The following is a 25512-nucleotide window of genomic DNA, read 5'->3' as shown; positions in this document are numbered from 1 at the left end:
CTGAGATCATAACCTGAGCTGAAGACAACTGCTCAACCACTGAGCCCCCCAGATGCCCCAGAATAGGAATATTGAGAAAGGAATTTTCTGTGTAGTCAGGCTAAGATTGGACATATTTATTTAAGTTAAAAAGAAAAAAAAAGTGGGGGGTTTAATATCAAAAGTATACCAGTGCAAAATGTGAATTTGGTTTCCTCTCTGATAAAAGGACAAAGTTTTCTAGATTAAACAAAATTTTAACAGGAAACTATAATCAAAATTTTTTCTTTACCTTTAATGTAATCTGTCTAGAAAACAAAGATTCTGTTTTGTCTTCATCTGGTCTTTGATTACTTAAGAAAATAGCTTCCTGGGTGGCTCAGTCGGTTAAGCAGCTGCCTTTGGCTCAGATCATTATCCCAGGGTCCTGGGATCGAGCCCTGCATCAGGCTCTGTGCTCAGCAGAGAGCCTGCTTCTCCCTCTCTCTCTGCCTCCTTGTTCTGTCTAGCTCCCTGTCAAATAAATAAATAAAAATCTTAAAAAAAAAAAAAAAGAAAACAGACTCTTTCTAATTAAAAGACTTTTTACAGTTTTTTACAACTATGTAATTTTTGTATACATTAACTTCCATGGGAAACAAGAAATGACGCTAAACCTTTTTTAGCTAAAAATTCTAAAGATCCTTATATGTCCTGGTATAATATTATCAATCATAATTTTAAAGTGTATGCCACAGAAATAACCAAATTCTCTTATCAATTACATTATAGTGAACTCTCACCAGATCTTTAACCAGGGTCATTTTTAAATCTTTTGTTCTTTGCAGACACTGTTTTACTCTGATGCTTTGGCAAACGTGTTCTTGCAAAAGTGCTGAGCCTTCACAGGGAGATTCATGGAATCGATTTGCCTTCATGTAGGAGGGACAATAATGAACTTTCAAGTGCTTCCCCAAGACTATCTGCACACCTTACCGTATACCATGGGATGGTAACCTGAGACCAGTCTCTGCTCTCCTTCCCTACAGGAGTAAAATGAGCCCAATTACATTGATGGTATAATGTTGACATGTGAAGACTTGCTTTTGCTGCAAGACACCGTGCACTTTTGCTTGTTGGCACATGTGCAAGAATATGAATGGGTGGTGAACCCACAGAAAATTCAAGGCCCAGGCATGACTATAAAGTTATGGTTGTCATTTGGTCATGGAAGATCCATGTCGTTCCAGATGCTGTATTTGACAAGATTCAAACCTCTCCAACCCCTAAGAATATAAGGGAGATGCAAGATTTTGTAGGGGTTTGGGGCTTTTAAATAACTCTTATTCCTTCCCTGGCATGGTGCCTTTGTCCCTTACGCCTCTCGGAGAAGAAAGGGACATGTGGGACTGGGGATCACAGCAGCAGGCTGCCTTCAAGAAAGCAAAACTACTAATGAAGCAGTCTGAAGATCTGGGTGTCTCCCAAACAGGGCTACCATTTAAATTAGAGGTTTCTGTAACTCGCAAAGTTTATGGATCAGGTACTGTGGCAGAGACAAAAGAAGGGGAGAGTGTCCCAAGGATTATGGTCCCAACTCTGGAAGGGGACAAAACCCCCACAGGACCCCAGAGCAAGAGCTTCTCGCAATGTACACAGTTCTCCTCTAGGTGGAGCCTCTTAGGAAGGAGCAACCACAACAGCCATCAGGTTGAACTCAGAGTGGTTTGGCTGGTGATCACTCATGAGCTCTAGTCATTAACTCTTCCCATTGATAGTTGGGCTGTTTTAAAGAGATTAACCCTATGGCTTGGATAATGAGAAGCCAAGGGATGGATGATTCATGAATGAGCCCTTGTGGGATCCAGATATGCAGAGGTACATTTACATTAAGCCTGAAGCCATCCTTACTTTCCTCCATGTCCCAGCTCTGAAGACATTGACACCCCCTCACAATCAGGAAGCTGATCTCTCGGTTAGGGCATAAGCCCTAACAACTGACCCTGTAGTAGATACAGCAGATTGGATACCCAAAAAGAGTGGCTACTGCAATACCTGAGTAGGATGGTGTATTGCCAAAGATGCTGGATGGCCTTGAAATACAATGAGTTGGTTAATGCAGTAACAGCATTTCATGTGTGTGTGTTTTTTTTTTTTTTAAGATTTTATTTATTCACTGAGACAGAGATACAGAGAGAGAGAGCATGAGCAGGGGAAAGGCAGAGGGAGAGAGAAGCAGACTGCCTGAGGCGGGAGCCCAATGCCGGACTTGATCCCAGGATCTGGAGATCATGACCAGAGCCAAAGGCAGACGCCCAACCACGTGAGCCTCCCAGGCGCCCCTTGTGTGTGTTCTAAACAAATGCCCAAGGCAATTGCCGAAAAAAATCTAAGGCCACCTACCAGAGTTTCCAACTAGGGAAGAACTGGCAGATTGGTTATATTGACCCCATCTCTCTGAGTGAGGGTTCTAAATATGCCCTAGTTTGTGTGGACACTGCATCTGGCCTAACCTAAGCGTCCCCTTGTTGCTCTTAGGGGGTTAGAAGAACTGAGTAGTGCGTCCAAATACCCTCATCAAGGAGATAGTGAGTGGGGGTCATATTTCAAAGGTCGCAATACACAAGAATGGCCAAAGAACAAAAGACAGAATGGAGGTTCTATTTCCCTTATAACTTGTAAGAAGCAAAGTTGGAAGAAAGAAATAATGGAATATTAAAACAGCAGATTAAGGGGCACCTGACTGGTTCAGTCAGTGGAGTGTGCAACTCTTCATCTCAGGGTTATAAATTTAAGCCCCACATTGGGTGTAGAGATTACTTAAACAAACACACATACACCAGATTAAATTACTAACAGGTAAAACCACTTCAGCAGGGTGAACTAAAGTACTATCCCAGGCTTTGATACATTTGAATGATCAGCCAGTAGGCCTGTTGTCCCATATGCTAGACAGGGGGGGACTCTTGCCAAAGCATCCAGGACCATAAAGATATGGAAATGGCAGCAAATATCCATTTCCTTGAATCTCTCAATGGATCAATGTGTTATCCCGCTGAAAACACCAAGCCCTATTACACCTGGGAAAGGAAACATCTACTAGAATTCACAATGGACATCCCACTGGCATGGGTGAGCTACTTTTGTGCCTCTGAAAGAAAAGGTACTACTGAAACTCCACTGAGATCCCATTGTCCCATTGCAAATGATAACTGTTGAAACATTATACCTAAAGTGGAACAAACACCATTAAAAGAGGGAAAAGGTGGGAATTCTGGTCTGGCATACCCACCCTCATCTCCTCATGCCTGACTGTGCTACCTCCCCTGACAACATGTATGATATATACAACCAAGTCAAGTTCCTAAAGATGTCAACCTCCTTCTCCTCAAAGCTATATATGGACATATTCTAATTCTCATAGGTAAAATCATTTTGCTGCCACCTCTGTTACCTCCAGGGGCCTGGCCCTTACCAAATTCATCTAGCAACCCTTGAATGATAGTCAAAAAAGCATGTCCTTATTGAACACTGAAATGTCTTTAAGAGAAAAGCTGTTCTCCAAAATAGAATGGTCTTGGATATTATCACTGCTTCCTTGCATCTCTGCCACTATCCAAACCGAGTGTGTTGTGTTTATACCGGTGAGTTTGTTAATGTGTTGTCTTTATTAAATCATATGAAAGCACAAATGAAAGCCCTGAGTAATCTGGTCCCCAGCCTAGGGAACTTAATAAATCAATGATTTGGATCATGAGGCTCATGGCAGAAAAATTGTCACTAAGTTTGAGAATTATCATCTTAACCTGTGTTTTGTTTTGCTTGTGCCTGTATTGTTCCTGTGACTTCTGTCTCTAATGCACCAGATAATCACCAAATGAGCCATCTCCATGCTAGTTGAACTCTTTGCTAACAGCTCATTGCAGAAGAGAAGAGCATGAGACATTGTAGAGAGATAGAGTGTTGAGGGGAGGTCATCAAGGAGTCATGACTGCCAGTTGACTTGTGAGCTAGATCCAGGAAATTGGAGGCTCCTCACCCTCTCCTCTATTTTTGGAATGTGCATTCTGCTTGCCTTCCCTGCTCCCAGAAGCTGCCCCAAGGACAACCTTGAGATAGAAATGTGGTGTTGAGACTATCTAAAGGGTATACATGAATGAGCTCAATTAAAACCTCAGTATAAATTAAAAATTTTGTGGGTAGGTACAGAGAATCTACTCTTCTGGTAATTGCCCAAGACAAGCCTGGTAAGTTCTCTTGCTTATTAAACCTGACACCTACCAATCTGGAGTGTTGTGCCTCTTTCTTCAGTCTCTTCCTGCCCTCCAAGTATGGGGCCCACTTTTAGATTACACCTGGGAAGCTCCTAAGGAGACTATGTGAACCAATACACCAACATACACCTGATGTTCAAGGTCCCAATTAATAGTGGCCACTCCCTGATCTCTCTCCCCCGTGTCTTCTAGGTCTCCAACTATATATCTGGTAGTAGCTTCCCTTTGATCTATGACTCTGTTGTTGGAATAATTGATTTATGCATAGCAGTGGCCAACCACTAACCTTACTGTCCAGTAACTTTAGACCTCTGACCTATGTATCTGGTAATTTCTAAAGCTTGTGTCCCTTCTAAAGCTCTTGGCATTGTTATCCTCCAGTAAGTTTAATCAAGCAGAACCAATATTAAGATTGAGATTTTTTGCTAAAAATGTCTTTCCATCTATCACTTATAAAACTTATCTGAAGATAGGTGATAGATCGATCATTTGTTGTTGTTTTTTTCTTTCCTTTTGGAACCAGTTGTTTCAAGATGCTCCTGAAGATTACAATCTCTAACTCAATTTTTGTTTGCATGTCTTCTAACATGTGAGAAAATACTTGCTTTAACTCCTACTAAATGAGTTTTCTCAGGTACTATAAATATGGCTGTTGCTAACATTCATTTGCTGATTATACTGAATTTTTAACGTTTTTAATTAATGAGAGGGCTTGTCCACTGGCTTAAGAATGGCAAATGTAACCTGAGTGATTTTTTGACTTGTTCATAGTTGTATTCAGTCTTATTCATTTCAAAGTTGTGTCAGGTACTATGATGTATTGTTTTCTTTGGATCCTTTTGGATGTGGTCATCCTACTTTTTTTTTTTTTTTCGAACTACTCTGATTAAAGTCACTCTCTAACCCTAATTCTGAGGGTCTCATGGGCATAGGACCAGAAGGGATTAAGTTTCATTCAGTGGTAAGTTCACAGGTTTCCAGTGATGAGGACAGTACTTAGGGTTTATTTTATTTGATCATAGCTCTCAAAGATGGCAGGTAACTAAAGTTGGGTAATCTTGTTGATGAGTCTCCAAGCAGCCATTATGATTAAAAGCATAAAAACTGCTAAACAAACATGGTGGGGGTGGGTGTGAAAGAGCCATCAGTGATTATTGAATAAAATGTATGCATAAATCCCTCAGAATAAATTAATATGTGTTGAAATTCTATCAACTCTTCTGCAACTGAGGAAAATATGTTCAAGTTATTTTCAAAGTAGTATTTTAGAATTAATTGTACCAATTACTGAAGAGTATGCATTCTGGGTGTTTATATAGTGCCCCTGTCACCCAAGGGCATGATTCTGACTTTGGCCCTCAACAGTATGAATTGCTTCTGACAGATCATGGTCTTTTCCGCACACACTGCCCACCCCTCTCCCCCCCGCCCCGCCCCTGCCCTGACCTTGACTAGACAAGCCTGTGCACAGAAATTCTTAACTCTGGTTTGAGGATTAAGTTGCTGTAAATGTGAATGACCACACTTTAGAGTTTGAAGAGGTGGGGGGGTGGGAGGTTGGGGGAACCAGGTGATGGGTATTAGAGAGGGCACGGACTCCATGGAGCACTGGGTGTGGTACAAAAACAATGAATACTGTTATGCTGAAAATAAATAAAAAAAAGAAATAGACTTTGTCAGAGGAGTATATATTATGTACAGAGGGTTATATTTTTTTCAGTGTTTTGTTCTTTAGTATGGGTAAATTTGTCACATGTGTTGGTAAAGAGGATGTCATAAGAGTCTCATCTAGACTTTCTGGCAATGCATTGGTTTTCTATAATCAGTCAAAAAGTGTGTTTTTTGTGTTTTTTGTGTTTTTTTAAGTAACAACTTCCAAAACTCATGAAGACATTAAAATACACTCTCCAATGGTGTGTTTCCATCTATTGTTCATCCATCACAAATATAATCGTAAATTTAGCAAATGTTAAATTCTTCTTTGCTTGGATACAGCCAGGTGGTATATTGGGAGCTTAAAAACAAGGTTTCTCACCAAGAAATCCATTGTATTCCTAAGAAATAAAATATAAGCAAAGCTACAATCAGTTCTTCTATTCTTACTGCTAGAGTGTAAGTAGAGTGATATTGGGGGGCCACCTAGAAAAGTATATAATCTTCATTTTTCAGGCTAAAATGGTGCTATTTAACATTCAAAACCAGTATTGTAACATATTATTTTGCTTTCTGACCATAGTTAAAGGAAAAAATAATCTTTAATAATGGTTTAGTTGTTCTTGAGGGAAATACCAAGAAATGTTGGGTAAGAGTTCATAAGAGCTGGCTTCGAGACTCAGCTTTGTTTCTATGACTTGGACAAATTGAATGCATTTTTAAATTTATCTTCTCATCAAGGAAACAAACCTGTCATCCTGCCTCTGAAAGCTGCTACAAAAATTAAATAAGGCAAATATGAGAAAGTGCTTTATTTTGGTATCTGAATGGTAGCACAATGTAAGTTATTAAATGGGGGCTTATTTGACAAAAGAAATCCCTAAAGCCTATGGCATAAACTGATAAAGAGATGAAATAAACAAATCTCTTTGATTTTTCAGTAGTAAAGAATTTAGCCTGCGGTTTGCATTTTAAATCAATCTTTTATTTTAGAATTGTTTCAGATTTATAGAAAAGTGATGAAGGTACTACAGAAAGTTGCATATACACCACACATAGTAGCCTCTCCATTAATAAGAGCTTACATTAGTGTTTACATTTGTCCCAATTAATGAACTGATGTTGACTTATTATTATGAAGTTAAGTGCATACTTTGCTCAAACTTCCTTATTTTTATCTAATGTTCTTTTTATGTTCTAGGATCCCATTCAGAATATCACACTATATTTAATCATTGTGTCTCCTTGGGCTACTCTTGGTTGTGACAGTTTTTTAAATTTGTCTTGTTTTTGATGCCCTTGAGAGTTTTGAGGAGTACAGATCAGGAATTTTGTAGGATATTCTCAACTTAGATTTGCCTGACATTTTTTTTTTTCCTCAGGATTAGCCTGGGATTATGGGTTTTAAGGAGAAACACTACAGATGTAAAATTCCATATCAAGAGTGCATATAATCAATATGACTTATCATTATTGGTATTAACCTTGATCACTTGGCTGAAGTAGTGTTTTTAAGGATTCTCCTCTGTAAAGTACTTGTTTTTCCACCTATCTAAACTATGCTCTTTGATAGGAAGTCACTATATGTAGACTGTGTTAAGAGGAAGTTATACTCCACTATTTTTAAAGGAGAAGCATGGAGCCACCTGGGTGGCTCAGTGAGTTAAGCACCTGCCTTTGGCTCAGGTCATGATACCAGGGTCCTGGGATTGAGCCCCACATAGGACTCCCTGCTCAGCCTGTTTCTCCCTCTCCCTCTGCCACCCTTCCTGCATGTTCTTTCTCTCTCTCTCTCAAATAAATAAAATCTTAAAAAAAAGAGAGAGAGAGAAGCATGTACATTTATTACTTGGAATCTTTCTGCATAGGATATTTGTCTATTCTCCCCTACTACTTCTCCTTCTTCTTCTTCTCCTCCTCCTCCTCATCCTCCTCTTCCTCCTCCTCCTCCTCCTCCTCCTCCTCCTCCTTCTTCTTCTTCTTCTTCTTCTAAGATTTTACTTATTTATTTGGCAGAGAGAGACACTGAGAGAGAGGGAACACAAGCAGGGGGAGTGGGAGAGGGAGAAGCAGTCTTCCTGCTGATCAAGGAGCCTGATGCAGGGCTCGATCCCAGGACCCTGGAATCATGACCCGAGCCGAAGGCAGACACTTAATGACTGAGCCACCCAGGGACCCCCCCCCCTTTTCTTTTTCTTTTTTTCTTTTTTCTTTCCTATTTCTTATTTATACAATGATTGATTTATGTTTAATATTTATGATTTATTATCCATATCAGTGTGGATGAGTCTACCTATTTTATACTTTGGGATACAATTTAATGTTATTTATTTTGTTATTTGAACTGTTCCACAGTTGGTCATGAAGAGCTATTTCAGCTGACTTTCTGTGTTTTTTATATACCTTGTAACTGTTTAGTTTACTTTTGTTTTTGAGCATTTCTTGCTTTCTGGAATGGGAAGAGGCTCCAGTTATATCTGGCATGTTCCCTGTGGGGAATATATATAATCCACATGAGCATGTCACATTTTAACTTGCAGATTCATTGGGCATTTGTTTTTAGAAAAGTGTTGCTCTGGTAAGACTCACTAAAGTATTCTTAATATTAAACTTACACTTACATCATAATTGTTTATTGGTTTTTTATCTTTTTTTTAAGATTTTATTTATTTATTTGACAAACAGAGATCACAAGTAGGCAGAGAGGCAGGCAGAGAGAGAGGAAGAATCACGCTCCCTGCTGAGCAGAGAGCCCAATGTGGGACTCCATCCCAGGACCCTGGAATCATGACCCGAGCTGAAGGCAGAGGCTTAACCCACGGAGCCATCCAGGAGCCCCTGGTTTTGATTCTTGATGTGATATCATGTTTGGCATATTGAATAGGGACTTTTGTGAAAAAACAGAGAAAATTTTCAAGGACATAGAAAACCACAGAATGCCTATGTAGAATTATACAGTGGCAATGTCATTCTGGATAGTATTAATAGGGAATTAAATATTTGTTATCTGAGAAATTATATTCCTTTTAGATTCTGTCTTCCAAGAGACCCTTGGCAGAGTATTGTTACTTATTTTACTTGGGGGAAAAAAAAAGAAAAGAAACTGCTTGAGAATAATGTGTGTGTATGTGTGTGTATTTTAAAGTGCTTAAAAGCATTTTAAAATATTTATGCATATAGTTTAAAATGTGGGGTTTGTTTGGCCTAAAGTGGAAATGAACTTATTTCTCTTTTATGAAAGGTGTCTTGAGAAATTGTTCTTTTTGTTCAAATTGACCACACATGAAAGAAAAAAAAAAGGCCTTAAAATAAAATAGGAATAATGATTGTTAGACATAAATAAGATCTTTACAGCAAAGGGAAATATCACTATAAGGGTATAAGAGTGATAAAGTATGAGTTAAATATATTCAAAAAGAAGTTAAATTGATTTCTTTATGTATTATTTATCTATATGAAAGCAGGGGTTCAGATGAGACAATTTGGACTTTTGCTTCCAGCCAAGATGGAGTAATGGGGACAGGATTTATTCTTCCATTAAAATGTTCACAAGACCAAGAAAAACATTAAAACATGGGTTTTTTCAAGATATCTCACAGTAGGTAGAAAGGGCAGTGATCCCTAAAAGAGAGGAAAAGTATTAAACAGAAAGAAAAGTTCCGGAGATCTGCAGAGTGCACAGCAAATCCATTACAGAAGCTTACTGATCAGTTCATGCATGTGGGAACACTGTGTGAAACTTCAGGGACCACCTGAACAAAGTAGGGGAGAATATCCAGATCTCACAGAGGGCTGGCTTTAGCTTATGTTCACGCCAGAGCAGAAAACTGGTAGAGAACTCAAAATGATTTTTCCCTTGGTACTGGGACAAAAGTAGCTCCAAATGAATCCTGCATTAGTCCCACTTAATAGCACTTAAAAGCAAGACCCAAAGAATTAAACTATTTCCTAGTGACTTAAATGTGGCCCAGAACAAAGCTCAAGAGTATTTATAGGAATACAAAAATGTGCAATACACAGACAGCTAAGTCATAATATGTGGCAACCAATAAAAAATTATCAGACATGCTGGGGTGCCTGAATGGCACCTGTAAACATCAGACTCCTGATTTCAGCTCAGGTAGTGACCTCAGGGTCGTGAGACTGAGTCCCACATAGGGCTCTGAGTCTGAGATTCTCTCCCCCTCCCTCTGCCCCTCACCCACTCACACACACACACTTTCTCTGTAAAGTAAGTAAATAAATAAAATCTTAAAAAAATTAGACATGCAAAGAAGCAAGAAAATAAGACCTATAGTGAAAGAGAAAGATAAATCAATCAAAACTACCCAGAAATGACACAAATGACCGAATTTTAGATAAGAATGTTAAAGCAGTTAATATACCTATAATCCATATGTTTAAGAGCTTAAAGGAAAATAGAAAATAGAATAAAAGTGAGAGATATAAATAGAAAAGTGAGAGATATAAATAAAAATAGAAATAGAAATTAAATAGAAAAGTGAGAGAGATAAATAAAACCCAAATGAAACTTGAAGAGATTAAAAACTATAATGACTGAGGTAGAAAATACAGTGAATAGTATTAATAGAAGATTAGACCCTGTAGAAAAAAAAAAAGTAGTAAATTTTAAGACATAACAATAAAAACAATCCAGAATGAAATAGAAGGGGAAAAAATCACTAAATAAAATAAACAAACAAGATGATGTATTGAGGTCTTTCCTCGTTTTCAAATTCATGAAATGAAATACATTCAGAGCTCCAGTAAGAGACAGAATTTTGTCCTACCATATTTGGCTATAATTGACTCTAATTCTTGCCATTTCTGTGATTTATGAAAATCCTGCACCACCCTGCTATTTCTGCTAATTCCCTGGGGATTATTGTCTTATCTGATTGCAGTTTCTACTGCCACTAGTTTGCTCATCATCTGCCCAGAAGCTATCTACAGCCCTTTACTAATTTCCAAAATAAGTTAATGATATTCCCGTGAAGATTGGTCACATGGCAGCTTATTTAATGACACATACATCACATATCTTTCTCAAATCAGCTCCTCTGCACCCATTTCCTCATTCTGCTCATTTCTGGAATGATGGAGAACTCCAGAATTTTCCTATATTCCCATTAAAAGAAAGACTAACAGACACATGAAAAAATGTTCATCATCACTAGCCATCAGGGAGATTCAAATCAAAACCACATTGAGAAACCACCTTACACCAGTTAGAGTGGCCAAAAGTAACAAGACAGGAAACAACAAGTGTTGGAGAGGATGTGGTGAAAGAGGAACCCTCTTACACTGTTGGTGGGAATGCAAGTTGGTGCATCCACTTTGGAAAACAGTGTGGAGATTCCTTAAGAAACTAAAAATGGAGCTACCCTATGACCCTGCAATTACACTACTGGGTATTTACCCCAAAGATACAGATGTAGTAAAAAGAAGGGCCATCTGTACCCCAATGTTCATAGCAGCAATGGCCACAGTTGCCAAACTGTGGAAAGAGCCAAGATGCCCTTCAGCAGATGAATGGATAAAGAAGATATGGTCCATATATACAATGGGGTATTATGCCTCCATCAGAAAGAATGAATACCCAACTTTTGTATCAACATGGATGGGACTGGAGGAGATTATGCTGAGTGAAATAAATCAAGCAGAGAGAGTTAATTATCATATGGTTTCAATTACTTGTGGAGCATAAGGAATAACACGGAGGACATTGGGAGATGAAGAGGAGAAGAGAATTGGGGGAAATTGGAGGGGGAGACAAAGCATGAGACACTGCGGACTCTGAGAAATAAACTGAAAGTTTTGGAGGGGAAGGGAGTGGGAAGTTGGGTGAGCCTGGTGGTGGGTATTATGGAGGGCACGTATTGCATGGAGCACTGGGTGTGGTGCATAAACAATGAATTCTGGAACACTGAAAAGAAATAAAATAAAATTAAATTAAATTAAAAAAAGAAATTTAACCTTCTCTAAATCTTAAGTAAACTCATCTTAGAGTGCAGTTGAATGGGTGATGAATCGTAGTTGTTTTTATTTTTGTTTTTGTTTTCCTGTTATATTTGTGTGGCCTCAGGGGAGTGATAACAATATTTCTCTTCTTTTGTTACTTGTGACATTTTATCCACATAGAAACATGTAAGTATATTAAAATCAGCATTATTTTTTTGAAGATTTATTTATTTGAGAGAGAGAGAAAGAGAAAGCACAAGCCCAGGGAGAGGCTGAGGGAGAAGGAAAGAGAGAATCCCAAGGAAACTCCCAGCTGAGCCTGGAGTCTGACTGGGGGCTGGATCTCATGACCCTGAGATCACAACCTGACCTAAATCAAGAATTGGATGCTTAACCTACAGCATCACCCATGCACCCCTAAGTCAGCATTTAATCCATTAAATAAGGTCTTGTGTATTAACCGAATAACAAAATGTAGTAATAACAATAAATGTAATCATATAAATAAAAATATGTGCAATTAAGCCAAATTCATTATATTATAGGTATCTGATAGCAGGGCTCTAACCATAGAGAATATTTTTTTTATTTGTTTTTATTTTTTATTTTTTTTCTCACCATAGCACATACCCTCCCCAATGTCCATCACCCAAACATCCCATCTCTCCCACAGCCCTCCCCTCCAGTAACCCTCAGTTTGTTTCCTGAGATTAAGAGTCTCTTATTAACCATAGAGAGTGATAATGTAGTACAGCTTCTATCTAGTAACACAACAATACAATTTCATTGTTAGCTGTTGATCATTGTAAAGGGGAAATCCACCCTGTGGCATTAATCATGAAGATACTTAAACTTCTGTGTGTATCTTGGAAATTTATTGGTTTGAGGCTCACACACGATTGGACAACATCACTTTCCAGAATTAGAAAAGATATGTTTCCTGTGTCACCAATTTGCTAGATTAAATGGTCGATTTTCTTGCCTTAAAAAAAAATTCTCTAAACATTAATGTAAGGAGGGAGAGTATGTTGTTAGTTACAACAGACACTTGCCTACTCTGTAAAGAGAATTACAACCTGACTCACTCCATTTCCAGTCTATACAAAGATCATAGAATGTGTTTATAACTACAATATTATAGGGATTCCATATAAATGTGACCTCTGAATGTGTACACACGGAAGGAGATGTGTACAAATGCCACCGCATAAGTTTTCTGATATCCCAAGTGGGGAGGAGACTCATCTAGTCACTAAATTCACCTAAATGAGCCATGAGAGGTTTTTAGAGCATCGGGGAAGTTCAGCTATTTTGTATACTCATAACTGAGGCATGCCCCCGTCTCAGGGAAGGTTTGTCTCTTCCACAAGCCACAGTTTCAAAAGATCCTGTGTGTCAGCAACCTGATAGCTGGCTCAGTCAAATCCACATTGACCATGATTGCTGTATCTTGTGTCTCAGTCAGAGTGAAAACCACCAACAAAACCACTGCACTCTAGCTGTGCTGGGTGGACAATGGTCAGGGTCCTTCACATACATTTTCTTTGCATTAAATCCTATAAGAGAGCATTAAAAGTGCCCATTTTGCATGTGAAAAAAGTGAAGCTCAAATGTGAGGCCATTAGAACTAGGTAGTGCCAGATTCAGGAGTTCTGGCTGTATTTGCTCTGACTACCTTGCTAGCTCTTGTTGCTTCACCATTCAGAAGGGTGATCACAAGAGTTCTGAGAATTAGGAGCGAGGACACTCCTAAGAGATTGTCTTTCTTTAATAATCATAAAATATAAATTACTCAAAAGTGTTTGTATGTGGAAGATACTCATTGAAAAATATTAATATGGAAACATGTTTTAAATGTAAATGCTCTCTTTATATGTGCAATAATGTGCTGAAATTCACTTGGGGAAGCATCCAAGGAGATATGACCTCCTTTTTTTTAAATAGCATGTATCAAAATAGGTGTGCTAACATCTTAAGTTTCTTGATAATAAAAGATAGAAAATGACATACAGTCTTGCTGCGTGTGGATCTTAGCAAAGATCGTCAAACTTTCCAGGTCACTGTTCTTCACTGGGAAAGATACGCTTGAATGTGATATCCATGTCAAGTTTCCCAAAAGATGAATTCAATTTTAAATATGGGTTGTCTACAAAGAAGACAAAATAAATTTTAATGCCAAAATTAAGGATTTTCAACATTTATCATTTAAAAATATATTATTAATATTGTTAAGTATTTACATATACATATTTTGGTTTTATGAAAAACACAGCCATAAATGAACTCTCCCCAATTATGTGGATACATTTGAAGGTTTTTAACAGCAACTTCAAGGAATTGTCAAGACTTATAAACAAACATGATTTCTAAAGAATAAGTTGATTCATACTGGGAGAGAGATTGAGCAAGGGAGATAAGATTGACCTTGGAAATATATATATATATATATATATATATATATATTATGTGTGTGTGTGTGTGTGTGTGTAATAGGTTAATAGATAATATATGTTTTATAGGTTGATGGGAGGACTGCTTGGTAGACAACTAAAAAATATTCCAATGAGATGCCACAGAAATAGTTTTGAAATATGAGCAAGAGGATAGACTGTAGAGGGAACCAACACCTGACAGCTATGATATATAAACTGTAAGTTCAGCCAGTACCAGTCATGCTTCAGCAACCTGTTCTTTGCAATAAGTAAGGCCTGATCTTCTAACTCCATTGTATTTTACAATTGCCTCTCCAGAATCTATGGGTCTCACTCTCTTGGGAAGTTAGGCCAAGTCCTGTCACCTCACCCAGAGCTCTCTACTCCACTGAGGTGAGCTGTAGAGATGCCCTCTGTTCTAGTAGCAGCTGGAGAGCAACACATTTCATGACTACTGCCATGAGCTCTGTGGCCAACCTATGAGTGACCAACCAACCAGTTGTGAGGACAGTGTATTTGCCTTTATAGCTGCTCTTTGATTGCTTCTAATGTGTACAGATCTGATCAGGGAAATAACTGTCTTTCATTCACATCCTGTGTTTCTAGTTCTTGCCATCTAGCATCTTATAGATGACCTTTGAGCTCACATCTTCCAAGTTACCATTCCTATGACTGTCAACTCCTGAGTTTACCTGATTTATGTCTGTCAACCCTTGAGCTACCTGATCTAGGACCACCAACCTCTGAAGTACCTTTCCTATAATCCTCAGCCCCTGAACTACCTACTTTATTAAGGCCAGCCTCTTAGCTACATGTCCAACTGCTATAGACCCCCAAACTATACATATATCAAGTTTTAACCATACTTTTCTTCCTTGAGCAACTGGTAGTATCCTTATTAAAGATTATCATGAATAATTGGAAACAACCTTCTGCTTGTTGTCTTTGAGAAATCATTCAGTTTCACATCAATGGGTTATGTGATCTCTTTTAATTCTATACTAAATCTTTTCAATAATGCTTTTCTTTGTTTCAGGAGTTATCACTTCCTTTAAAAAAAAAAAAGTTTGATCATTTCTACCCAGATGGAACTCCTTTTCTCTATATTCTTCCTAATTAAAGTGCAGTTTGGCATACTTATAATGCTTTTCATGTATTATCATTTATGTGTACTTTATTTTATGTCAAGTTGTCCTTGGGTTTAGTCAACTGCTTTAAGCAACATTGATGATTTTTGTATTCTAGATTAATATTTTGGAAAATATTGAAATTGTCCAGAGTTTAAGAAAATGATCCATTAAAATGACCTTGAAAAAACATTAAACTATATGGACCAATGTGACTTGGTAATTACCAAACTATGTATGTAGTACATGGCTACATTTGGGATTTGGCTTCAGGATCCTTCAGATAATATAACCTCTGTGGGATGCTACTGGTCAGAATAGGTTAAGAGTTATAACAAATAAGTCCCCAAATATATAATGATTTAAACATATCCTTGTTTTTCTAACAATATTGAGCAAGGAAAGAGATCAGGAGAGAAGTCCTTTTCTATGCAATCTTTAGAGTTTGCAGAGACTTAACTCCAGAAACTTGACTTGTGACTACCAACATGGACCTAGGAGTTGCAATCCATTTTAGGTAAGTATGAAACTCGGTCCCTTCGCCTTACATAACCACAGGAGAGGCGTTACATACAATACCACCATGTATTCATGAAGAAGAGGGCTACATATAATTAGTAGAGCATCTAATAATTTTTTAGAACAGGGACTAATTTGAGATAGATTTGGGTAGAAAAAGAAAAGCCTCGCCTGCCCCATAATTTCTAAAGTTCTAACATTGAAAAAAAAATGTGATTGCATTTATTTTGCAGAATTCAGATATTTGATGTTCTTGCTTTGGTTTACCAAATCCTGTTGCACTCTGTATTATTTTCAACTTGCACTGTAACTACAGGAATGCAATCCTGTTTCCTAAAATTACTGTATTTCAAATTCCAGTTTCTTGGTTGTTCATCTCAGCTTAAGACTGTACTATGTCACTAACATAACCCTTTACCAAATCAATGTGATGTTCATAAGCAGACATTATGGTTTGACTTTAAATCAATGCTGACATCGTATTTGCTATTGAATGGGGGACACAGAGAATAACTACTATATGTCAGTCCTTTATATTACCACGTTACTCTTCATCAGCACTCTTATACCAAAACTCTCACTGTTTTGGGGTGCCCGGGTGGTTCAGTTGGATAAACGTCTGCCTTTGACTCCGGCCATTGTCCTGGGCTCCTGGGATGAAATCCTGCATCAGATTTCCTGTTCAACAGGGAGCCAACTTCTCCCTCTTCCTCTGCTTACAGCTACTCTTGCTTGTGTTCACTCTCTCTCTTTCTGTCAAATAAATGAAAAAAAAAAAACTTAAAAAAAATCACTGTTTTTATAAGCCAAAGACTTGGGTTCAGAAAAATCAAACAAGTTGCCTAAGAGAGTGTGTGTGTGTGCATTGTGTGTGCATAAATACACACACATAAAGTTTCAAGGAATAGTTGAAATTCAAATCCACATCTGTCTGTTCTAGAACTTACGTCCTGTTTTGCAATCATTTACTTGCATTTCAAATGTTCCTGTTCTTCTGTACCTTACTTTATGTCTAGTTATTCCCTTGGGTTATGTCAATTGCCTTACGCAACGTTGATGATTTATAGAAAAATTAAGGAAGGAAGTAAAATTATAGAAAAAAGATATATCATTTATTCCACATTTCTAGTGCCAGATATTTTATAGATATTAACCCTAATCTTTGTCACAAGTTGAGAAGTCTTACCTCTGCCTCACTTATGAAGAAACAGACTCAGCAAGATTAAACCTATAGCTTAAGATCTCATTACTAATAAGTGAGAGAGTCCAAATATAAATTCAAAACAGTATTATTTCTCCTTTTATATGTAGCTGAATGGTAACATCACTCTGCTGACAGTTTGATATATCAGTGATTTCGATTTTGTTGCTCGTACCCAAGGAGGAAAAAAAAAAAGGAAAAAATCAAATAGCAACAGCACTGAGAATTGAAATTCAACATAATTGAATGGCTGAGTCTATACAAATGATAAATATGCTTTGTAAACATAGGAAATATGTCACTAATTCTATCATCCACCCATTTTGAAATGATTCTTTCCATTCCCATTTACAAAATATAAGCTGATATGGGAAAATGTGATTAGATAATAAATATAAAAAGCACATTTCATCTGTGAAATGTCTTTCAATTTACTGGAAACCTCTGTCTTGGAATGCTACAGTCATCCCCTGGAACATTCAGATTGCTTTGCTACATCCATACTTACTTGCTATGTACATACCTTATATGAGTCTATTACTCATATAAGTTATTTTTCCAGTTCTATAGTTATATAAAGTAAATTACAAAGATTTTTTTAAAGAAGAGATGACTTTTTCCATTCATTGTTATATTCAAAACATATCTATTGGCTAGCAACCATGTGACGTGTACTATTGTATTTATTGTAAATAGGACTGATTCCTGCTCTAAGGGACCTTGACATCTAGTAAAGCTGATGATCAATGAACTTAAAAATAAATAATTGAATGCATAATTAGAACTCATAATAAGTATTATGAAAGAAATTAAGCTCAGTTACAGAGAGTGTGAAAGTTGGATGGAGGGGCTGCCGATGAGATTGGATGGGCCATGAGATCCTTTCTGAGTAATGATGTCCTAGCACCTGGAAAGTGAAAAGGAAGCAGCTGTACAAAAAGCAAAGGGAAGCATAGAGCAGGAATAGGAAACACTATGTGCCAGCAGCAGAGGTCGAAAGAGTTTGCTAAGTTCAAGAAGGTGAGAGGAGATTGATGTGGCTGGAGTGTTGAGAAACAAGTGGACAGTAGAATGTGAGCTTGTGGAGGAAGGCAAGGCATAGACTATTCAAGGTCTTGGGTTGTACATTTTTCATTGTATTCTAGGAAATAAAAAAATTATTAATGTTTTAAATAAGAGAATGATACTAGTTCTAAAAATATTATTCTGGACTTCCAGTTTTCAGCCTGTCATATAACGAACCTAGAAGCTGTTGTTGTTGAACAATTATAACAGATATAACATACATGCAATGAAAATTCCAGAAAAAAGAAAGAAAGGAATAGAAGAATTATGTGAAGCAACAATGACTGAGAATTCTCCCCAAATTAATGATAAGACACTAAACCACAGATTGAAGAAGCTCAGAGAACATATTTCAGATAAATGCCAGGATATCTACAACTTAGACATATATTCAATCTGCAAAATAAATAAATAAATAATAAAATAAAATAAATAGAAAGAGAAAATCTTAAAAGGGTCCAAAGGAAAGAAAACACTTCACCTACAGAGGAACAAGAATAAAAAATACAGCAGACTTCTCTTCAGATGCTGTGCGAGCCAGAAAAGGGTAGAGTGAAATACTTTGAGTATCAAAGAAAAAAATGCACCAACCTAGAATTCTGGATACAGCAAAATTATTTTTCAAAATGAAGGAGAAATGGAGACTTGGTCAGATACAAAACTGAGGGAATTTATCGCCAGTAGATCTCCCTTGCAAGAAATAAAATAAATCCCTCAGAATGAAGGAAAGCTATGTAGGTCAGGTATTTAGAGCTACACAAAGAAAGGGAAGGTATTAGAGAACAAATAAGTAAATATCACTCTGACTGTAATGTAAGGGGCAAATTAGCAGGATAAGGAATGGAAGCAGGTAAGTAGGTTGTGGAATTGTGGGAATGACGACAGCTTGGAAAAACTGAAACGAGGAAGCGCGTACATGGTAGAAGCAGACGCAGTTGAGATCTACTTAGACTAGAGGAACTCCGCACTTGCTTATTGCTTGTAAGTGGTAAGGGAAAGGCAAGAACAAGGCTGATATACTGATTGTTAGCTTAAGAAACCAGGTAGATAATTTTTCACTTACTAAGATGGGAAAGAACATGAGAGAAAATTTTGAGGAATGGAATCAAGAGCTCCACTGTGAATGCTAAATTTGGCTAAAAAGAACGAAAAGTCATTGAAGGCAAGATGTCAAATAAGTATCTGAAATTAAAGACAAATATTTTCTCTGTATAAAGAATATGAGATTTATTCAGGATTCAAAAATGTTTGTTGATCATCTATTGTGTTCAAGAAACTGGCAACTTGTGATGTTGATATGAATAAGACCTAGTCTCTGACCTTGAACAAGTCTAAGTTTTACACAATAGAGATGGTTTAAACAAATAGATTCAATATTATAAGTGCATTAATTAATTTGAAAATAAAATTCTATAGAGGAAAGAAAAAGGAGGAAGGGAAGCAAAATGAAGAAAATAGTCTTAGGGAGCATTTATCTTCCAGAAATGACACATAGTTCATATTATTTGCCTGCTTTTTCCCTTAGAATTATTAGGCTATTTTATTAAGATGTGGTGATGTCCTGGATAGAACTACGAAATCTTGGAATGAACATTATTTGCTCTGGGCCAAGATGATATACACATGACCAAAACAGTATTTCTAAGAAAGGACAAGTGAGGAATTGAGGAAATGGAGTCTTTCCCTATCTCTGCATACAACCAGGACAATTAGGTCGATTTGAAAATGACTTCCAACTTTTACATTAACATAGAGAGAATCAAATGGAATGTTTAAGACATTATGCATGGAAGTGAATAAAAATATATTTTCACTTAGAATTATCTTTGAGATAGTGATTCTGTATCTAAAATAAAATAAAGAATGTACCATCATTCCCAGAAGGCACAACAGAGAAAGTTGTTCCAGAGGGGAGAAGCTTGTGCAGTTTTTGAGATTTAAAAAGCAGGGTTTAGGACATTTTGAATATTTAAATAAGACTGAAATATGGGTGTTGTGGAGCAGTATAATGGACTCTAATGAAACTCTAATGAAAGTAGTTCACTCTAATGAACTCTAATGAAAAAATGGAGACTGTATTAGACTTAGGGACTCTAAATAAGATTTCATTAATTAATTGAAAGTGTTAATTGACTATTATGTGAGAATGAAAAAACTCTTGATGTGATTTTCATTATTTTGTGCTATTTCATCATATCTTCAATCAATCATTTCTAACAAAAGATAGAATTTCTCAATTTTTTTTTTCCATTTCAGGCTCTTGAGGGTATACAGAGTTATTACAAATTTGAAGAAAATCTCTGTAGACATCAAGAGGAATTACAAATAATAAATTAGGGTACATGCTAGTTAGGTATGTGTATCATACTCTCCTGCATTTGTCATAAAAATGTGATATAGAGTTGGTGACACCAGGCTTCTCTCAGTTCCATGTCCTACATCTAACTTACATTTTAATTACTGATGATTAGTGATGGGATCACATTCAGCTTGATAACTGTAGCCTCAACCATGTCCCAGTTATCAAATACATTTCAATAGCAGTTCTATGAAGACCAAATCTATTTTTACTATGGACTAAAAAGAAAGATTTTAGTTATCTTTTTGAAACTCATATGCAGCATGCCTACATGCTGAGGAAGAGACTTTATAGACTACTGGGTTATCACTTCTTTTTGAACTTTGAAGGGAACAAAAGAGGTAAAGAGAATCTTGAACTAAATCATGAGGAATTTAGGTGTGACACACACAAAAAACTATTTTGGTTGGGGGTTATCAAGGTGAGAGGAGAAATCTTTTTTGGAAGCAAATAAGAGTTTAAAAGATTTCATTTATCTGTAAAGGCTTAAAGCTCTTAGAGGAGATAAGCAATTTATCAAATAGACTTCTCAAACTCTCAGCTCTTGATGACTCAATATCCTCTGTTATTTTTACCAATAACAGGACTTACACTAACGGGAAGTCATCTGAGGCTTTCTTTGAGGAAGAATGCAGTATACTGACTTGGAAAATTCCCCACATGAGACATCAAATATTTCTTTCTCCACTATCTGAAACAAAAGAGAAAAAAAGTTGAAATTCAGGAGAGAGACCTTAACATTCCATCTGCACCAAGGTCATGCTCTCTGTGATGTTTTTTTTAAAAACAAAATACAACATTTAAAAAAAAATATGTATCACAAATGTGCTCATAACTTCCTACTTCTCCTGTGTATGCTTGCATGGGTGTATGAGATCTCCTTACTTTTACTTGAAAAGCTATAAGCATTATAAAATATCTTTCCTCAGGGGGGAAGAAAATGAATCAGTCTTCTAGACCCTTCAGTGGATAATACAGAGACAATGGGCATTGGTGGGAAAAGAGGATTGTGCAGAGGGGAAGTGACTTCATGGCTACTGATGTCATTCATGACTCTGTAAGGCCATGTTCCCCAAAGGAAAGCATCCACCAAAAGGATCATCAGATTGCTGCTTGGAATATTTACCTTTCTCCAGTTATTCCCAAATCCATCATTTTTTACCTCCTGAGTTGCAGCTTGAAAAGAGATATTTCTGGTTCTGGATGACTACCAACCCAAGGAAATAGATATCTGTAAGAATTAACTCACAGCTTTGGAAAACAACCCAAAATAAGGCCCAGAGATTGTTCCTTACATGGTGTCCAAGTAAGAACTATTCAAACATATTTCTTTTTTTTTAAAGATTTAATTTATTTATTTGACAGACAGAGATCACAAGTAGGCAGAGAGGCAGGCAGAGAGAGAGGGGGAAGCAGGCTTCCTGCTGAGCAGAGAGCCCGATGTGGGGCCTGATCCCAGGACCCTAGGGTCATGACCTGAGCCGAAGGCAGAGGCTTAACCCACTGAGCCACCCAGGAGCCCCAAGCTGATACCATGTTTATCTTCTTAGTTGAATGCCACCAACAGACATGGATGATATTTTTGCTAGTAAAACAAAGTATGTCATGAGTGTTACACAAAATATCACAAAATATCACAAACATTCCCTGAGTCTTTAGAAATCAAACTCAACTTTTACATATGAAGAATATCAAGTTGTCAAGGTGAAACTCTTTAAAACATACTTTAAGATGCTTAACTGAAATTAACTGTCAGGACAAATACATAGAGAACAACACCACATAATTAGATTTTCAGCTGAGTATTTAAATATGGAATAGTATGAGGTTTTCCATCTGGAAAATCCAATAAGTTTTAATATGTAGGATCTATTTCAGTACATTAAATACTTCCTCCAAGTATTGCAACATTAGGTCTCTTCTTCAAAGATGAAGACTATGCCTTCCGATGTTTTTTCCTGTGGATGATGACTGAGGTAAACATCTCTTCGAATGGACTCCCTTTAATCAAGCATTATTGAGGGGTGGGAACAGAAGCAAAACAGGCAAAGTACACAGGTGATTACATCATGAATTCTCGAGCCTGATAACAGAGGACGGATTAGGATGGCAGATACATAGGGCATGTAAACTGGACTTATTTTATAGAAGAGTGGGAAGTCATTTTCCCAGGCAGCACAACAATGAACTAATGAGATGTTATGATGCTGACTGATTTAAAATGTGGGTAGGAGGAGAGTCTGGGCATGTACCACCAAGGTATATAAGTAATCTGGTCTAGTTTCATGCAGATTTAGACAAGGTGCTCTTTGCTGCTTATCTGAAATCTTTACTTCAGATTCTACCATGACATCCAACATTTGCTCTTCTGGAAACTATGGCTCTCCATCTCTTGGGAGTCACTGCCGCGTTCCTGTTACTTCATCTACTACTTTCTACACTGCTGGTATGAACTGTGGTGATAGTCTCTGCTTTCCCAGCCAAAACAGAACATGGCTCCTGGACAACTTCTTGAAGACATGTGGAAAACCTTCCAGCTACCGAAAATCCAGCTGTGGGTCCACAACCTATGAAATTTCCTGCTACCCTTCTACTACATACTATGCTTCGAGGCCCTGCAGAGGAATCAGTTTTTTTCCCATTAGCTATCACTCCAGATCCTGTCAACCACCAATGTATTACAGAGCTCAGAACTACTTGTCAAGTCGTTTCCACCCCCAGAACCACCTCTCTTATGGCTGTCAGTCACAGAACTTCATCTTCTGTGGGTATCGACCACTGAATTGTGTGTCCCGGGCCTGCCATCCTTTGAGATATCTCTCCTACGACTTTCAACCTATTGGTTATGTGTTCAGCAGCTTCAGACCCCTGAACTATGTGTCTAATAGGTTTCAACCTGTTCACTACATATACAACAGTTTCCATCCAGCTTGCTCCTTTGGGACTTGGCAATCTCCATTTATTAGAAGATCATACTGAATTGTCATTCTAGCATCTTGCTAGAGAGCTTTGTCAAGAAGTTTCATCTTCAGGTTGATGGATCATTATGCTTTCAGTTCAGTTACTGTTTTAACTATATTCTTACTTGATCAGATTCTCAGTGATTTTAATTGTTTGCTTATTTACTGGAATATTATTGCTACCAGGCTTCTTGATTTCTATGTCATTAACATATTCTTAACAAAAAAACTGTTTTCATGGTTATCTCTAAATAAACTTACTTCAAATAATTCAGAAAAAAAGTTTTTCAATTCTTCATCATCCTTCATGAAGTTAAAGACTCTTAGTTATACTAAACAAAATATATTTTTTTAAAAAAGAGTGTCTGAAAAAAAACAAACAAGATAGATACTTTCAAGGTCCTGATTGAACATGTTATAACAGTTGAACATGAAATATGCATCTGCACTTTCTAACACTTAAACAGGGAATTATTAAGGTTCTTTAGTCAGAACAGACTGTGTTTTATCACACTAACCTGGAACTTCAAAATTCCAAGAGCTTGAAATCGCTATGGTTTATCACTCATACACATTATTATTTCATGTCCAAAATAATTCCCATTCTGGGATTCAGGAGTAGAGAGCCTTGACTATAGGAAATATTGCCAGTAGGGATAGAGGGAATATAGAAAGAGAATCACCTACCAACTTGATATATGTCCTTTAACATTTGGTGGAAATCAGCAAGTTACAATGTTCACCTTACCTAATGGTATAAACCACAAAGGGGTTACATAAACTTTAATTCTGATTAGTGGAAAGCACATTATATTTTCCTCTTGAATTAAACTTAACAAGTGCTTCCTTCACTCCCTCATGGATTCTTATATAGAGAACACTTGGAAATTATTTCTTTCTTTTATATATGTATGTAACTAATTACTTCAGTTCTTTCATATATTCAGTGAGAACTTGCTCTTCCTACAATATCTACCTATATCTCATATCTACCATACTGATACTTTCAATATGCTACCGTACCACTAGATAATCAGTAATCTTCTATAAAGACAACTAAAAAAGCATATTATTTTCCCCATTTTTTACAGATAAAAAGAAGTCCAATAGGACAAACAGCTTTCCCAAAGACCCAGTTGAGTTGGATTCCAAAGACTTTTCTTTACTCTCCATATTATCTATAGCCTTTCTCATTGAGGTAATGACTAATTTAGAAGCTTTCAGAAGTTGTCAATAGCTTGACAACCATGACCTTCAACTGTAAAACTGTGGAGTCTAAACTGTAAACAAAACTATTTCTTCTCTGTCTCAGCCACAGCCCACCCTTCTCTCTAGGATGCCAACTAATTTTAATGGTACATACACTTATGTCCTCTCTGGGAGTCTTATTTCCTATGTAGATGGTAGGAAATGTCCTCAACATATTAAATTTCTCTAAATTTTATAAGTACATATATATAATTTATATATTATATATATTATATATAACATATAATATATATGTGTGTGTGTTTATGTTTGATATATAACTTATACAGATTGTAGCAAGTTGTCTAACCTAAAACTTAAGCCTCCTTTAGTGTTTTTTTCTTTCTTTCTTTCTCATGTACTCTTACAAAATGCAATAGGTTTTAGATGAGATCCAATAATAATGATAATGAAAGTAATAATATGTAATAATAATAATAATAATAATAAAGACTGTAGGCTTGTGATAATGATAAAAGTTAACATCAACTACATAATAACCATATTTCATAAACTATGACTAACTCATTTGATCCTCAGAGTGATCTATGGAGAAAATACTATTGTTATTAACTCCATTTTGAAGATGTGGACATTGAGTTAGAGAAACGTTTGGTAGTAATTGATATTCTAAAATATTTAAAAGAATAGAATCTATGAAGTTTGAGTATTGAGCCCTTATTCTTAATAACTGTATATACAGCCTTCTGGGAATTAGCTCATGACTACGGCACAGAAGAATATGAGTTAAAAAA

The 25512-nt window shown here is 36.8% G+C and overlaps 1 protein-coding gene across 1 annotated transcript; it reads left to right on the top strand.

Moving 5' to 3' along the window:
* Positions 1–1317: 1317 nt before the first annotated feature.
* On the top strand, positions 1318–23528 carry LOC111155655 (keratin-associated protein 26-1). The gene is given in 3 exon segments (XM_022515949.1): positions 1318–1501; positions 22841–22884; positions 22887–23528. Coding segments are annotated over 3 exon segments (870 nt in total).
* Positions 23529–25512: the final 1984 nt, after the last annotated feature.

This window comes from Enhydra lutris, unplaced genomic scaffold (genome assembly GCF_002288905.1).
Source record: "Enhydra lutris kenyoni isolate GAN:26980312 unplaced genomic scaffold, ASM228890v2 scaffoldscaffold43, whole genome shotgun sequence".
NCBI classification, from domain to species: domain Eukaryota; kingdom Metazoa; phylum Chordata; class Mammalia; order Carnivora; family Mustelidae; genus Enhydra; species Enhydra lutris.
Note: the sequence above shows the minus strand (reverse complement) of the source record. Positions and strands in the feature narration are given on the sequence as shown.